The sequence below is a fragment of the Nilaparvata lugens genome, chromosome 1, assembly GCF_014356525.2.
Source record: "Nilaparvata lugens isolate BPH chromosome 1, ASM1435652v1, whole genome shotgun sequence".
In the NCBI taxonomy this organism is placed as follows: Eukaryota; Metazoa; Arthropoda; class Insecta; order Hemiptera; family Delphacidae; genus Nilaparvata; species Nilaparvata lugens.
This window is the reverse complement of record NC_052504.1, coordinates 40,417,408-40,434,493: the sequence shown is the minus strand read 5'-3', so window position 1 is coordinate 40,434,493 and position 17,086 is coordinate 40,417,408. Positions and strand designations below refer to the sequence as shown.

Below are 17,086 nucleotides of genomic sequence, written 5' to 3'. Positions count from 1 at the left end.
TTAAGGTACCCCAATTTCTAAATTTCTATACGTTTCAAGATCCCTGAGTCCAAAAAAGTGGTTTTTGGGTATTGGTCTGTATGTGTGTGTGTATGAGTGTATGTGCGTCTGTGTACACGATATCTCATCTCCCAATTAACGGAATGACTTGAAGTTTGGAACTTAAGGTCCTTACACTATAAGGATCCGACACGAACAATTTCGATCGAATGCGATTCAAGATGGCGGCTAAAATGACGAAAATGTTGTCAAAAACAGGGGTTTTCGCGATTTTCTCGAAAATGGCTCCAACGATTTTGATCAAATTTATACCTAAAATAGTCATTGATAAGCTATATCAACTGCCACAAGTCCCATATCTTGTAAAAATTTCAGGAGCACCGCCCCATCTATGCAAAGATTGATTTTAGATTCCCAATTGTCAGGTCTCAGATATAATTTAAACGAAAAATTTGTAGTGGAAACGATTGAGCATGGACATCTCTTCAATTAATGTCCTGTAACATTTTCACCTAAAATTGAAAATAAGCTTGAAATTTGAGAAAATGTAACTATTCAATTGCAAACTGTTGATTCTATTAAATCATTCACTATGAAGAGATAGCAGATCTCGTGTGTATCCAGCGTTATTGACCTGTCACCAGCTGGCTCAGATCTTTGACTTGAGATGCGCGTTTACACTAGCGTCAGGTGATCAATTTTCATAACGGCAAGGAAAGTTGTGTGAGTGCGCCACACCAGATTTTTACTCTTATATTGGCGTATGAAGGAGGTTCCTTTTTCTAACTTGGAGCGGGAAACGACACGTTACGTTGCAGGAAGCGGGATCGACTTTGCACAAAGAGCTGAGTGAACGATGACTCGAGAACGACTCCTTCAAAGAACGGTTCCTTGGTGAACGATAGTTCAAATAGCTCTGTAGGAACTAGAGGCAGCGCTCGTAGCGGTTACTTACCGCAACTGGTTGGCGGTAACACTTTTATATTATCCTTGAAATGCAAAATTTCCAAAAACCTTGTACTGTATATACGTCGACGCGCAATTAAAAAAGGAGCATACCTGTCAAATTTCAGGAAAATCTATTACCGCGTTTCGCCGTAAATGCGCAACATATAAACATTAAGAGAAATGCCAAACCGTCGACTTGAATCTTAGACCTCACTTCGCTCGGTCAATTATACTATATACTACTAGTAGTTCTGTGAACAGTAGACCTCGCGCTCAGTAAGTTACATTGACCTGTTGTCGTGTTTTCTCAAAAATTAATAAATAATTTATCAACTAGTAGTTCTGTGAACAGTAGACCTCACGCAGTATTCTCAACCACAAGTACCTGATTGGAACTATAGACCTTATGGAAATACAGCAATAGACTTGGCTTCTCCACACATCTGTGAAATCTATTCTTCAAACAAATCAATTTTTATTGGTTGATTTTAACATGAAAGTTCTTATTCGTAGTGCAATGTGTTTATCTTTAGGGAGAGTCTACTCGTTCGGTACCTATATTAGATTAGATCAACGTGAATTAAGGCTCCTTCATTTGTAAAGATCGGCCTTTAGTCCGGCTGACGGATCAGACTGAAGGCCGATCTCTACATATGCCCATTATTATAAAAAGGCATGAGCATCAGCTACTCAAGGTAATTGAATTTCAAATATAAAATGACACACATTGAAAACTTTGAATATCTTCAGAAAACATACTGACTCAGTAGGTAAAATATCACTCATGATATGTTATACCGGGTGACCACGAGTAACATTTACATATTAAAAATAGAAAACAATATTAACTTTTCAAGACAATATTTATTCAATTTGATTAAAATAGTTGTGAGTATATGCCATTTACTCTACGTAGAGAAAATTATGTCAGGAAGGTGGCGTCCTTTTTCCATGAGGCAATTTTCTATTGCGTCCAGGAAGCTCTCCCGCACTCGTTCCAGTGTATCCTCATTGATCAACGCCACCTCAGTAAGTATCGCCGCTTTCAAGTCATCTAAAGTAGAGAGTTTATGTCGATAAACTTGCTCTTTCAAATATCCCCACAAATAAAAACCATACATTTCAAGGTCCGGAGATCGAGGAGGGAAGTGCACATCTCCAAAAATCTTGAAATCAGTGAGATCTTCCTGGACAGAAAAGAAAATTGCCTCAGGGAAAAATGACGTCTTCTTCCTTACATAAAGTGAATTGCATATACTAACAACTATTTTACTCAAGTTGAATAAATAGTATCTTGAAAAATTAATATTGTTTTCTAATTAATAAAATGTAAATGTTTCTCGTGGTCCACCATGAGACCACCCCCAGAAATATCCCATGATAAAAAACTTCATGATTGGAGACTGAAAAGCTTCACAATTACCGAAATGCTTTATTATTTAAAAAATACAAAAGTACTCACAAGTACAACTTACTATCGTCTTCAGTAGTTACAAAACAATAGAATATTATGTAGCAATAGGATGCTCTAAAAATAGTGTACGAGTGAATTTAATATTTTCTAGCTGAAGTATCACATTCAATAAACTGTATAAGAAATTATAAAAATTACACTTGGTAACAAATAAGAATGTATTTCTTTTCTAACATGTTTTCTTCTGTACTTCTCTTGAACTTTGAAGAAGCCTTTCAGTCTGAATCATCTGAATCAACGATGAAAGTTTTCTTAGTCGTACGTGATGAACGAGTTGAGCTGGCAAGCGAGTTGTCACCGTTATCATTTTTAGCCTGAAATGTCATAACAATTAAATTTAATAATATAAAAATGATTTCTAGATGACAAGAATTTCGAAAATTATACATCAGTCAAGACTATTTGAGTGAGAATGAAATTCAAATCAGAATAGTTATAAATATGTATCTATCATGATTTCGAATCTGTCTTTTTAGCAATTCTGTAAGTTAGTACTCAAGATTTCCTTTGAACTGGGACTGGTTGAGATAAAAATTACAATTTTTCAATCAAGAAGAGGACATAACAAGTTTTGTGTTTTGGTCGCTACTCTTCAACCATTAAACATGCAAATAGAACCGAAATGCGTAGGAAAATCGTATAATGGTGGTTGTGCTTCCAAACCTTGTTTTTCAATACTGAATTTTTATGGTGTTTCTACTCTAAAACCTTTAATTGACTTTTTCTGTCTTTAATAAAAAAAATGGTGGTACAGTAGGAAAGAACACCTTCATTGAGGTACAGATGAGGTACTCATGAACAATTTTCATTTTTATCAGTTGAAAAAAGCATCCAAAATACAATATTTGTTTTGACCTGTCTTTACCACGCATCGCTAAAAGCTGACTCAGCTTTTGTTGCTAGTGTCCAGTGAATGATATTACTGTATAATTACTATGATTTTGATTCTAACAATAATTTTATTCTCTTATGGATATTTAAATCCGTGCTTTCTTATGCAATAATAGAAACACTGATATTTAATGTAGTTGTAGCTACCAGCATCAAACATTTTGTGAGATCTTTTTCATGAAATTGTCAAGTTCCGTAATTTAGGAAACGCTTCATTGTAGTATAGTGAGGTCCACTTTAAAATAGAAGTGAAGAAAGATATGCGTTGCCGAGTCTCAGCCTTGCCACTGCCTTCTGTAGAAGGTAGCTTATACCATACCTGCATACCCGATGTGATATTAAATGTTCATTATTGTTTTAAATAATCAATTATATCTTATTCGCCAAGAGAATACATTTTACAATTATTAAATAATAAATTTTCATAATTGAGATCAATAATTTTTTTGATTAATTCGATTTCTAAATCGTTAAAAAAAGATCTGACAAAGTTGCAGATCTAAAAAAGGATAGCGCTATCTGCTTTGTCTGCATGAAAGAAGACAAGGATAGCAACACCAATGTTAATTGAATACTGCCATTATAACGTGGACCTTACTATAGAGTGAATAGCACAGCAAGCTGTGAGATAATTTCAATGTTTGGAGTACTTTTTATAAATGTTCATGGATTTGGCAACGGTTGATGCCAATGGCCATGAGCACATTGCATATCAGTGTAGCTAAGATTTGAATCAGTACAGTAGTAATAGTATATTTCGCACTTAGGGTCGAAAATGTACGTTTTCCGGCTCGAGATCGCGGTTTTCAAGTTCGAGACGAAGTCGAGAACTTGAAGCGTTCGAGAGCCGGAAAAACATTTTTGCCCATGTTGCGAACGCTATTTTTCGCCACACCAAAAAAAAAACTTCCCAATATATAAGAAATTGAAAAATAAATAAAATTTAAACAGCCTATTTTGATAGTTTGAATCTTTGTTATGACAACTTTTACTGTCAATTAATTTCAATATTACTAATTAATAGTTTACAATAGTGACCATATTTTTATACTATTAATATTTCGAATAATTGTTTGAATTTTTAGAGCTCGCGCTTTGCGCCCGGTGCAATATCTCATGGATAGATGGATGAATAGAATTTTCATTACTATTTTGAAATAATGTGATGAAAAAATTAATATATTTGCATATTTCACAGTTTTGTCTCAAAATATATCTAAAAAATTGATTGAAATTTAAATTACGGTAACTAATATAAAAAATAGCTAATAAAAGTCGAAATTCATCGACAAAAAAAAATGTCATTGACCGAGATTCGAACCTAGTTTGTTATTCACTGAGCTATGAGTTCTGATGTATTACGCCTTTACGCTCTCGGCCATTGCGTATTGTTGAACGTAGGAGCCTGACTGATAACACTTAGCATACACGTAATTCTGTACTGTAAACTAGACTTCTAAAAAAGTTTACTTCACTCCTAAAAAGCGTACAACAGACTTTGGCTCATGACTTATATTATTAAAATTAATATTATTATCTGTCTCACAATAAAATTTTCACTCTGAATTAAGTCAGGTAACATATGTAGGCTACTATAATATAGTGTATAGTGGCAAATTTGAAGCCGGTTTGCCGGCATTTTCACAACAAAATATTGCTCTGAAAATAGTTAAATCATAGAAAAAACATCCGAGGATTCAATCTTGAGTGGGCCTAATGTTTTCTCTATATGGTTTAATATTGAAGAAAAATTATCTAAAAGTTTCAATAATGAATTATGGAAAAATTACTAGGAATTTTTCAGTCAAGGCTGAGTTTCACCAGTAGGCTTACCTTAAACTTCAGATCTCTGCTGTATTTTCTTATTATTATTGTTGATTGTATTGCATTAAGAAGTGGAATTCGATAATAAAAAATAAACAATTATTACTCTACCTCACTTTAAAATATTGATACAATTATTGTACTTTGATTTCAAATTTGATTCTTCACTTTTAAATACTTGCGATATGTACCTTTCTGACAATGGACAATGCAGCCAACATTATATTGTTGAGGCTATGGAGATATCATCGTATTCTATTGTTTGATATCAAAAACACAATAATAAATATTAAATTATGAAACAGTAATTTATAAAATATATTATAGACATAATACCGCGATTCACGATACATAATTATATAGATTATTACAGTCGTTATGAGATTATCTCTCTATGATTTTTGTGAGATCGGACACGATCAGCTGTTATTCAAGGTCATTTTACAGCCCTAGGGCCGAAAAGTTTTACCGGCCTGGTCGGAAAACAATCACTTTCGGCCTCCATATGACGCACGTAAACCAGCTCATTACATCCAAGTGTGGCGAAAAAGATATTACCTTGAGAATATTTTTCAACATACCTTTGCACCACGAGCCCTGGATCCCCGACCTCCACGAGAGCCAGGTCCTTTACCTCCTCTCGATCCTCTACCTCTACCTCGACCTCTAGCAGGAGGTGAAATAACCATTTCTGTATCATCGTCATTATCACTGTTATCATCATCATCAGCAGCAGGCCTGAATGAGCGATTTTCCAACAGGATTCTTCTTGTCTGCAAACAAGTGAAATGAATGATATGAATACAACAATTTTGAAGGATTTTCAATTTGGGGTTAGGATTGTTCCTCCAACCACGTGGTGCTCCTGTGCTGACGATATTAATACAGAATTGAACAGTACGAGAATGGATTATATTACTCCCCACTGCTCTTGTTGCAAGGAGTGGGTTCCTTTATCTCATTGAGCTACCGGTAGCTAGTACCCCATGTGTCAACTTTGTCTGGGGCTCAGCCATCGCTTGCTCGGGCTTTCCGCGGTTGACTACAAACAGTGTTTGCAAAGCTGTCATCGAGAAAGCAAAATTTGCATATAGTTGGGTCTGGTATGGCAGCAATTCGGCTCAAATACAGGCCTTTCTAATTCTTTTCGGGAAATAATTGTCTAATATTTCCAGGAGGAAATTCGTTCCCCGAAATTAAAGTTTTGTGTCGTTGAATAGTGTTATCACCGTTTAAATATCGTGGATGAACTGTTAGCCAAACAAACCTACATAGTTTTTCATCTATTCGAGTTGAAAATACACACAACCAAAGAATATCTCATCAGAAAAATAGTGCTTCGACAGTGTGTAAATAGTGAAGAAGAAGACCAGTATTATTGCAGTTTCGGTAATCCTGTGATCTCCTAGATTGTATTCTCACCGCTGATCACCCCACTTTCAATAGGAGACTCTAAGGTATCAATCAAGTATTGCAACCTGGTTCATTTGGTGAATTAATTCTTTCATCTTTTACAAGTAGTGTTGTTTGCGCGGGATTTCTGAAGAGATAGTTCGACATCGTTTACAAATTATACAGTTCACTTGTTATTCACATAGCAGTTCATCTTTTGGACCAGAAAATAAAATCGTTAGAGCCTCTGTCCCGTTCACAAATAAGTATGCCAACTGGCCCTTCTCAGGGCTCAGGTCGTGGTAACAACCCATTAATTGATATTGAGGGCTTAACTAAATACTGCTGCAAAAGCTCGGTCCAGCAAAAACATGATTAGCAAGCTTGCAGGAACAACCTGAGGTAGATCTGCTGAGACACTTAGAACTACTGGACTAGCATTGGTTTATTAAGTAGCTGAATATTGGACTGAACAGTACTCATGTCAAACACATTGATAGAGAGCTGAACAGGACTATGAGGACGATTGGTGGTGTAATACAATCAACTCCAACAGAGTGGTTACCAGCTCTCAGCCATATTGCCCCATCACCTCTAACACACCAACAAACACTAAATAATTCCAAGTTTACGAGTTTGTGTTTCTTGAATAGTTCCAAATTTTCTTAAATAACTCAATATTAATTGTTAAAAGTGGTAATTGAGTAGAATATTTCTAATTAATTTATCAATTTAAGCCATCTAAATTCAAAATTTATAGTTTTCATGTTTATTTTGGATCAAAATTTCATAAAAATTGTACACGTGACACGCTAACCTTATCTTGGACTTTGTCACCTATAAATTTGGAAGAAAAATAGCACAAGGACTACCTTATTATTTTATCTACCAATATTTATTACATTAGTGTCATTTGCATTGCAAATAAATAAACTGTTCAGCAAAATCAGTAAGTCTCCATCCTTGCCTATCCATAACGAATGACGAAAATTTACACCTTTCGTTAAACGATTATACATTGGTGCAATACCACCAGGGTTCGAGCTTCCTCGAAGAGCATGGACCGACTTGAATAGAATCCGTACTGGACATGAGCGGACGGTAGAGTTTATATACAGGTGTGGTTAAGGATGAATCAGAGGTTGTTGGATCGAGACATATCAAACCCATTTTTTTTTTGGAAATTTTCAACTCTTATAAAGATTATTCACGCAATTTTCAACGAAATAATAAATAAGTATTCTATGTTTTCTGAACATAAGGAGATTGCATTTTACAACACCAAATTTTTCCCAGTGCAAAGCACGGGTTACATGCTAGTCACTGATAATTAAATGATAATTAACTAGACACAATCGTACTAGTCACTGATAATTAAACATGTCAATTTCTGATTCCAAATCCAAAGTAATGATATAATACAAATAGTCACGGTTAAACAATGAACATGCAATTTTCTTCTATTAGTGATATTACAATAAACTACGTCTGGTATATTTGTTTGGAAGATTTATAAGCTTGTAGAGCAGGGGTGAGAAAGGAGCAGCTAACTTGAAAGTGCCCTCTCATTATAATTAGTTTACTTGCATTATAATTAATTACCAAAAACGCCCGTCTAGTAATTATAATATTCAAAATAGGATAAACAAGGGCCCAATTTATAAACGATTTTCAAGAAAAATTCAAACCAAGTACGATTGTTTGCCTGTAGTCAGAATTCCTTATAAAAATCAATGCTTGCCATTCAATGTAGGTTGCAGTTGGCTTGACACAATCGTACTTGGTTCAAGCTCGTTATTAAAAATAGTACAAAAATGCGGCATTAGCAGTTAGCTGTATTACAATATTCCAAACTTCTTGAAAGATGTCCCAAAACGTCCTCCTAGAGCGCTAGAACACAATGACTATACCTAATTGTTATTTTACACACAAAGATTCTGCAACGACACGACACCGAAACGCCGTGTACATTGTTATTCGATTGGCTAGCAGGATCTGGATTTACCAGATCTAAACCTAGCGCCGCAGTGCAAGCTGGTTTCGCACAGCTTGGCTGAGTTGTCATTTGAGATGCCTGTCTGAACGGGAAGTGTTTCGGCCGCATTGCAGGATGACTGTTAACGGTTGCCGGATGATCAGTAGCTGTGGTTTTTCGTTATTTTTTAAGATAGAGGAATTCTGATTGCAGATTCGTTCTCAGCGACACCAAGTTTAGCCATAAGGTTCAGAATGTCAAAAAACAATTAAAAAATAAATTTTAAAAATCATCATGAAAAAAGTAAATTTAAGGTATTGTGTCTTTGGAAACGTTTTATTGTTGACGTTCTTAAAAGTTTATAGATTTGGATACTGTTGATATATTCAGAAGATAAATTAATGAAATTTCGAGGATACATTTTCAGGAATTCGATTTTACAATTATCAATTTCAGAAAATATTATTCCAGTTTAAAAAATAAATTTTAATCAGGTTATTGGTTCAAAATCATGTATATTCATTCTATTACCTAGTGCATACCTCACATTTATTACCTAATAGCATACATCAGACAATTCTTTTCATTTCGGGTATTGAATCAAGTACTAAACATAATAGACGTACCAAACTTGAAAAAGTAATAATTCAATAGCAGCATACTATTTATAGACTGAAGGCGGCAAGTATTGAAATGAAAAAATGCATGCACATCAAGCATGGCTTCATATTACACCCACCTTTGGATGAATAACAATCGGATTATTTGTAGCTTATTCAGGATTACATTCTATACTCACTGAGCTTATTGAATTTGATTCTATATTCTTTGATCTCTTATAATTATAAAGGGGATACTTTATATTCATTTCCCATTCTCCTGGAATATAAGAGAGATTTTATTCCACCCAAACCTCAAGGTAGGACAGTTTGTTGTTTCATATCAAAGGTAAAAATTGCCGCTCTCCAAAATAATACTTTTGAGTGAGTGCAGTTTATATTTACGAAATGAATTCATGTTTGATGCTAGGTCTATAATGTGGGTACATGAGTGAGTATTACAGAGATAGTGAGTGTGATGGTGAATACTTTACTGTATATAAAAAATAAAGATTTATCCGGTCAATTTTCCAACTATGCAAGGATGAGCATAGAATCATTTGATATTTTACTTCAAAAAATCAAACCTGTACTGAAAAGAACCTCAACTAACTTTAGGGAATCTATTTCTGCCGAGCAGAAATATAGTGAGTATAGTTATACTATACTATAAGGTAATTATAATATATATTTTTTACAATTATTGGTGATATTTAAGACTAGATTCTTCTTTGTATCGTCTGTGAATCGAAATACCTTACTAAAACAAAACAAGATATTGTGTTTCCTCAATGTAAAATAATTAACTTTGAGCAACATGAATAGCTGATTTTTTCCATTGACAATAATTGTTATATTTGTTTACAACTGAAAATGCAGGAGCAATGAGATAATATACAGGACAAAACCCGATAATATAAGGTAATCAATAATATATAATGATCTTTTAATCCGGTCCTCTTTCCGTGGCTGTTTGTGAGTTTTTCAGTAATTGATTTGATCCCCTGGAAGTATAATAATACTTCAAATTCCAATTCATTCCCAGCTTACAACTCCAATTAAATAGAAAAGCTCCATTAACATTGAAATTTTAAGAAGGAATAGTAGAGACTAAGCTTAGTTTTCCTCTTTAGGATGATGATATAATCTATTATTATAGATCATTGTTATAAATTTATATTGATAAATAAAAGTTTGATTGATTGTCTACCCATACTTGTTTTCTAGAGCTAAGTCGTATCATAGAGAAACGATAGCGTAAGTAGATATCCCAAGGTATAGGGCGTTTATGTCGCAACTTTTACTGTTATCCCAAGCAGATAGTTCACGTAGTTCTTTCCCATGCAGCTGTGTGACGCTGGTAGTCTCTCAAATTGTGCCGTTCCTACACTCTCACCCCAACAAAACAGTAAAAATTGACAATAATCGACAGTAATCGGCTTGAGATAACAGTAGAAGTTGCGACATAAATTCCCTATACCATGGGATATCTACTTACGCTATTGTTTCTCTATGGTCGTATCAGCTTCTATTAACTAGATGTAGGCCTATGCGTGAGACAAGCAGATCATGATAATCCAACTTTTGTATTGAAAACTCTGAAACGTTATGCTGTTCATTTTATAAAATATATTACAGTATTACTTATTGGAGTACTAATTATAATAATTGAACTACATATTACATTGAAACTCGAGTAAATGAAACATACACCAAATAGGGCCTAATATAGTAAGTAATAAAACTGGAATGAAACTAAATGAAACTGAAACTGATGAATACGAATGAAGCTAAACTGCCGCTCCGCTCGGCTCAGACCTGTCTGAGGAATCAAATTAACCGACCGGATTGATCTTGAAGCTGTCCGCTAGGCGGAACTACGCCGATCATTGCTGGGAGGAAGCGGTTACGGCGGCCGCCGTAGCAACCAACCTGCACTGCGGAGCTAGGTTCAATGTTGGAGGACATTCTGGGTGTCGTGTCGTCTCAAAATAGTTGTGTGTGAGAAAACGATCAATGAAATTGCACATATTGGAATATTTGATTTTTCATTAATTGGAATTTTGATCATTAATTGGAATAAACATATGATTTTTCGCAAAAGATTCATATAGTAGTATGATACCTCTTAGTACTGTCTCATAAATTGAAAACTCAAAATATTTCCAGAAGCAATAGCAGTACATTAAAATGTAGGAAATACATGGGAAACCACCAACACACCTCTTCTACAACATCAGCTTGTGAGGCAGTTTGAGCAGCTCCATAACCATCTATTGCTTCAGCAATCGCATCAAGGTCTTCCACTTTTTCCATCAAATACTTCCTAGCTGCCTTTTCTTGGCTTCTGAAAACAGAAAATATAACTTTTTTGAAAAATTGTTTTTGGAATATAAAAATGATTTCAATAAAAATATCTATTCTTTACATGTTGAATTTCTTCTGAATGAGAATCTGGTAACAATAAAAATTTTATTCATCCGAAAGCTTTTGTCAAATTCACTCTGTGCGGTAAAATAAATCTGCAAGATTCAGGAAGCACATTACTAAGTGGCAAATTTCACTTTGAATCGCTCGATACTTTATGCATTTATTTTGTTTCCCAAGCTTTGAGTCGTACTAATGAACAATATTATTGAAAATCTAGTAACCAAAAAGCTTCGAGTCGTAGCCTACTAATGAACAATTATTGCAAACCTGGTAACCAAAAACAGAAACTAATGAAAACGATTTGAGTAACTAACTGGTTGCTGATATGGTGCACAAGACCCTTCGTATGTTCAAGTACTGTTAAGATTAACAACGATGTTAGGACAATACAGATAGTTTGATAGCATGAGGAGAGAAAAGGTATCTTACGAAATAATGGTAGCCACAGCGTCAGTATCATTCTTATTGATGTAACTGCTGACGGCTTCAGCTAATCCTTTGGTGTTCAATATTTTCATTGCCTCCCTTGTTTCAAAATAGCTTTCAACAATAACTTCTGCTTTTTTGCCAATATCCTGTAACAAAAAACGTATCATGAGATTATAAAAAATCACAGGAACATTCAAATAAATGATTAGATTACAAGTATTATTCACTTCATAGCTCAAAAATTATCAATTAATTATTACGCAGACTACTTCCAAGACTTTGTCAGACCAACTGCTGATCTACATAGATATTTAGAAAGATAGATTTCAATCAACTGTATTTTCCAATCTAATTTATTTTACCCAACTTTCAACTAACTAGTTTCAAAATAATTTTCTGTTGAGGTATGAATCGTCAGTACACATGAAATGCAATTGATATACAAGTTTGCTGTTTTAATACCACAAGAGCAGTTGCTAAAATTTAATTTCATATTATTTTCAAATACGGTATTTGAATAATAAGGTTTATAGGTTGTGCGTCTTTGTTTTTATGTTTGATTATAAATTTATGTTTGATTAATCCATCAAGTGGTACTGAAGCTGAAACAATAATAATATCCGCTCTTCCACAGTTTATAGTAAAGGTTGTGCATTAGGCTTTTGATCATAATTTATTTTTTCAGGCTTCTAGGCCAACTATAAAACTATGACCCAGTTGAATATAACACTTTAAGAAATAATGAACCGTGATTAAGTGCTGATTAGAGGCGTATTATGCTACTCTGATTAGTTCTTGTCGCATTGCATTTAACTGGCATCTAGTCACGGTTAAAATTTGATCAACTTTTGTGCAACCAAAAGTATTTACCATATGTCCATTATATAATTCAAACTGATGGAATGTTAATGGCGGCGGCAAGAAAAAATAGTTCCAATAGCCACAATTCCTTAGTGACGACTCGAGCCGCTCGGCTAGAGACGCGCGCCTGAAGATAATAGTTTTCCCGGAAAACAACAACTGTTGATGGTAGTATTACTCAAAAGTGCATCTAGGGTCAAAAATCTTATATTGTTCACATTAACTGGACATCAAAGAAGTTTGACTCATGATAAATCATTTTAAAGGTCTTAAGAGCTTAAACGTTTATTAGACAAAATAAATAAAATTATGAGGTGAAAATTCTCTGATTTTCTGGCTTTGTATGGGAATAGCTTTCTGAACATTAATTTTAGATCTATTCATCCTTGAAAGGATTGAATCAAAGATCGATATCATGATTTGGAGCCGAGATATACTTGTTTTAAAAACCATTGCAGTTTCAGATACTTGTTTTAGCAGCGGACTCTTCGCTTCTAGGCTACGTACTATGTATACTAACACCCTGCAAAAATTCAGCTTCCCCCTTATTTGTTGCGCATCTATGTCTTTAATGACTGGGCTAATAGAATACCTTGGATTGTGCTACCTATCTTGTATGACTGAGATCAGTTGGATATCATCGACTTTGAATTCAAACTCTTATTACTAAACCTGCTAAACATCAGCTGTAGTCTGTCCGTGCTATTATTTTGCAAAGTGATAAATTTTACAAAATGTATGTGAATGCATATTTGTTTGCAAATATGCAAGTTTCAATGCTGGAACCATTTTATTTCCTCATGAGTTATTTCATTTTTCTCGCTTACAGAATTTATTTTATATGGAGCATTCTACCTAATTTTCAACTAAAAATCGTCAATTTCCATAGATATGTACTGTGAATCAAAAGGTGTGGACACAATTTCAAGAAAAAAATATCAAAGACAATGTCTGATTTTGAAGGTTATGGATAGCGTCAGCTATTACCTTTATCTTTATATTTTCTATTTTTTCACAGTATTCTCAGTCATTTTTGTGTTTTTATATTTTGTAATAAGTATGTTTTCAAAATAAACAACAAACAGTAATTAATTAAAATTTAATTTTTGATAATTTTATTAATGATCAAATATTGTGTTAAATATAGAAAGGTGATAGACAAGTAGACTTGTTTCCCTCCATTAATCAAATTTAGTTACATTTTTGTAATTTTTACTGTAGGCCTACAAGAGGATAAAGAATAGTTTTCAAAGTATGAATAACTCTAAGAAATTGTAAGATCTTAAAAAAATTTTTAAAGCAGTCGTTCTACTTAACTCAAAGCTATAATTTTTTAAACTTGAATTTTAAAAAACTTTTGAAGTGAAAATGCACTTACTTTTGTATAGTAACGATCGTTTCGACCTGTTGTTGGTCATCATCAGACTGTGGGAATTCACTCAGATGACAAGGCTATGTGTGGTAAGGGATGAAGGTGGTGGAATAGGTTGTGGTGGGGGTTGGGTTGGTGGATATTTAGTGAGGCGGTAATTTTGAACTTTGGACTATTTTGTCAAAGAGTGTGTGGGAAGAGAAATTTATCTTAAATAAATACCACACATAGCCTTGTCATCTGAGTGAATTCCCACAGTCTGATGATGACCAACAACAGGTCGAAACGATCGTCACTATACAAAAGTAAGTGCATTTTCACTTCAAAAGTTTTTTTAAAATTCAAGTTTAATTTTAACAGTGAAAAAGTATGGATATACAACAGTATAATTTTTTCTTTATAAAAAAATAGAATCCTGACTTTGTTTCTAATTATCTTGTGTTTATATTACAACAAAACTTCTCACGGGCATAAGCAATAAAGCATCCAAGTTGGAGGAAAGCATGGGTATTATAAAAGAATGTCAGACAGGTTTTCGTTCTGGTGACTCATCCGTCGATAACATTATTTGTTTTTCATAGCATCATTAATTACTTTTTACAAGTTTAGAAATAAAACTAAGGTATTTTTATATGACAAGGAGTATATGAAAATATTGATAGGAGGGCGTTATTTTTCAGATTTTATGAAATAGGTTTATCTAATAAATTTGAAAAATATTTTAAAGTGGATTTATAGCAATATTAGATGTAGGGTTTGGTGTAACAGTGGTGGAGTATTGTAGGCCGAATCGGTAATATTGAATCATAATTCTATGCTTAGCCTAGAATTTTATTCACCCTATTTATACATGACCGTTGTGATTATATAGGTAGAGGAGTATCTGTGGAAAAACCTAGATTTAAATGGGATCATTTATGCAGATGACGTGGTTATATTAGCTGATACCGGTAGCCTACCCCGATTTTCATGCAAAAAAATGATAAATAAATTAAGAAGTTATTGCATTAAGTGGAACTTAGTTGTAAATATGGAAATATCTAAAATTGTTGTCTTCAGGAAAAGTGGTAAACTCAGAAGTCAAAAATGGTCTACGGAGATGAGATTATGGAGAATGCGAATCATAACAAATATTTGGAAGTGATATTTACTTCCTCCCTGTCACTGAAAAGGCGTTGAGATGATAGGATAGCCGCGCCAAGGTATGGTATTAATAGTGTGTGGAGAAGCCTAAGTCAGAATGAGTCAGTACTCCTTTCAGCCAAGTAGCAGGTTTTCAGTACTGCTTGTGAGTCTAAAGTGACATATGCAGCGCATGTGTGAGGCTACTTGCCGAGTGACAGAATAAAAACATTTCAAAAATATTTAATAAAACGATTATTTGGCCTTCCCAGATATACCTCGTATTATGTGATCTATTTAGAATGCGAAATGAAGCTGATGTGGATCTACACGTTGAGAGTTTATTCGAATTATATTAATAAAGTATTAAGCCAGAGAGTAGATATCTATGCAAAATAGTGTATAAATAATTTGTCAGGTAATGAATGCGATTGATATAAGGTTTGACTTAGTCTCTGTCAGCGCTATGATATAAGCAAAGAGTGATCTGATAGCATAATTGAAGTGGACAGATGGTTGAATTCCATAAATCAATTGCTATTAGAACTAAAACAGAAAACTTGTGATAACTCTTCAGAGAGCGAGCTGATCAGTCAGTAAATTTATTTATTTGAAGATATACATATTTGAAAGCACCATCAACTAAATCCCTATTTTGTCCTCATAAAGCACATTGATCAGTACAATGTGAGAACCAATACATGAAATAATAATACTAAAATAATATTGTTAAGTTTTGAGGAAAAAGATAAAAACAAAATACAGAATAATAGAAAACGTATAGTAGCGAAAAAATAAGAATAATCAAGTATTAGAATTGAAACCATTAATTGGGTAAAGATAGTTAAGAGATTATGTAAATAGGTCTACTGTTAGTTTGTATGACTTTATTGTGAAAAAAATACTATTGTGGGATATTTATTGTGGAAATCAGAGCTATAAAACCAAAAATTGCACTCGAAAATAGAGACTATGGGGCTATGAAGCAACAATAATATCACAAGAGTTCCCCGAAATCATTCCACTGTGGCCATTCAGACCAAAGACAGAATAGCCTACCAATGACAGCAGGTGATGAAATAATAAAAAAAAAATTATAAAAAAACAGGAGTCATAAAAACAGAACAAGACCAAATATATAACAAAGTATGTATCATATTATGTACTCTTCTTTACTGATAAACTTGCGAGATCGCACGTATTTGAATGACTCTTACAAAAGGAGCTTTATAAATTTTAGAGCAAGAGCTTCTATGCTGCCGCTAATTTTAGAGCAGATAGGGAAGAGAATAGGCAAATATGTTACTTATGTGACAGTAGAGAGCCTGAGAGTTTGGTCCATTTCATGGGTAAGTATAAATTATTACTAGGTGTGATAAGACAGAGTTGTTTCAATAAATTACACATAATATGAGTGAAGATACAGTTATTAGTTATTTGAATGAAAGAGATTGATACGACCTTGTTGGATATCATAGGGATGCTCTGCGTTATAGGGAGAGGTTGGTGATGGAATCTAATAACGTAGTTAAACTTGCTTCAAAACTTCTAATCAATACTAAAAACTTACTTTTAATGCATTTGAAACTAAACTTGCTTAATAGTAAAGGTCAGACTATATTAATATGTTCTTTTACTCAAGTAGGATTGATCAACTTTTACAATGCCGTTGTTGTTTATTTAATTCGAACAAGATATTAAATTATCATTATTGATGAAATACATACTCTTTTTAGCTATTCATAATTATGTAAGTCAAAAACTGTGCC

General features: G+C 33.7%; 1 protein-coding gene across 1 annotated transcript in view; it reads right to left on the bottom strand.

The window, feature by feature from the left end:
* Nucleotides 1-2,356: 2,356 nt before the first annotated feature.
* The window catches only part of LOC111048115 (double-strand break repair protein MRE11), a 28,094-nt gene continuing 13,364 nt past the window's right edge, over nt 2,357-17,086 (bottom strand). The window contains exons 9-12 of the mRNA XM_022333972.2: nt 11,963-12,108; nt 11,327-11,450; nt 5,719-5,910; nt 2,357-2,736 (exon numbers count right to left, since the gene is read on the bottom strand). Of these exons, the coding sequence (XP_022189664.2) occupies nt 2,638-2,736; nt 5,719-5,910; nt 11,327-11,450; nt 11,963-12,108 (561 nt within the window). The 3' untranslated portion in view covers nt 2,357-2,637. The remainder of the gene's footprint in view (nt 2,737-5,718; nt 5,911-11,326; nt 11,451-11,962; nt 12,109-17,086) is intronic.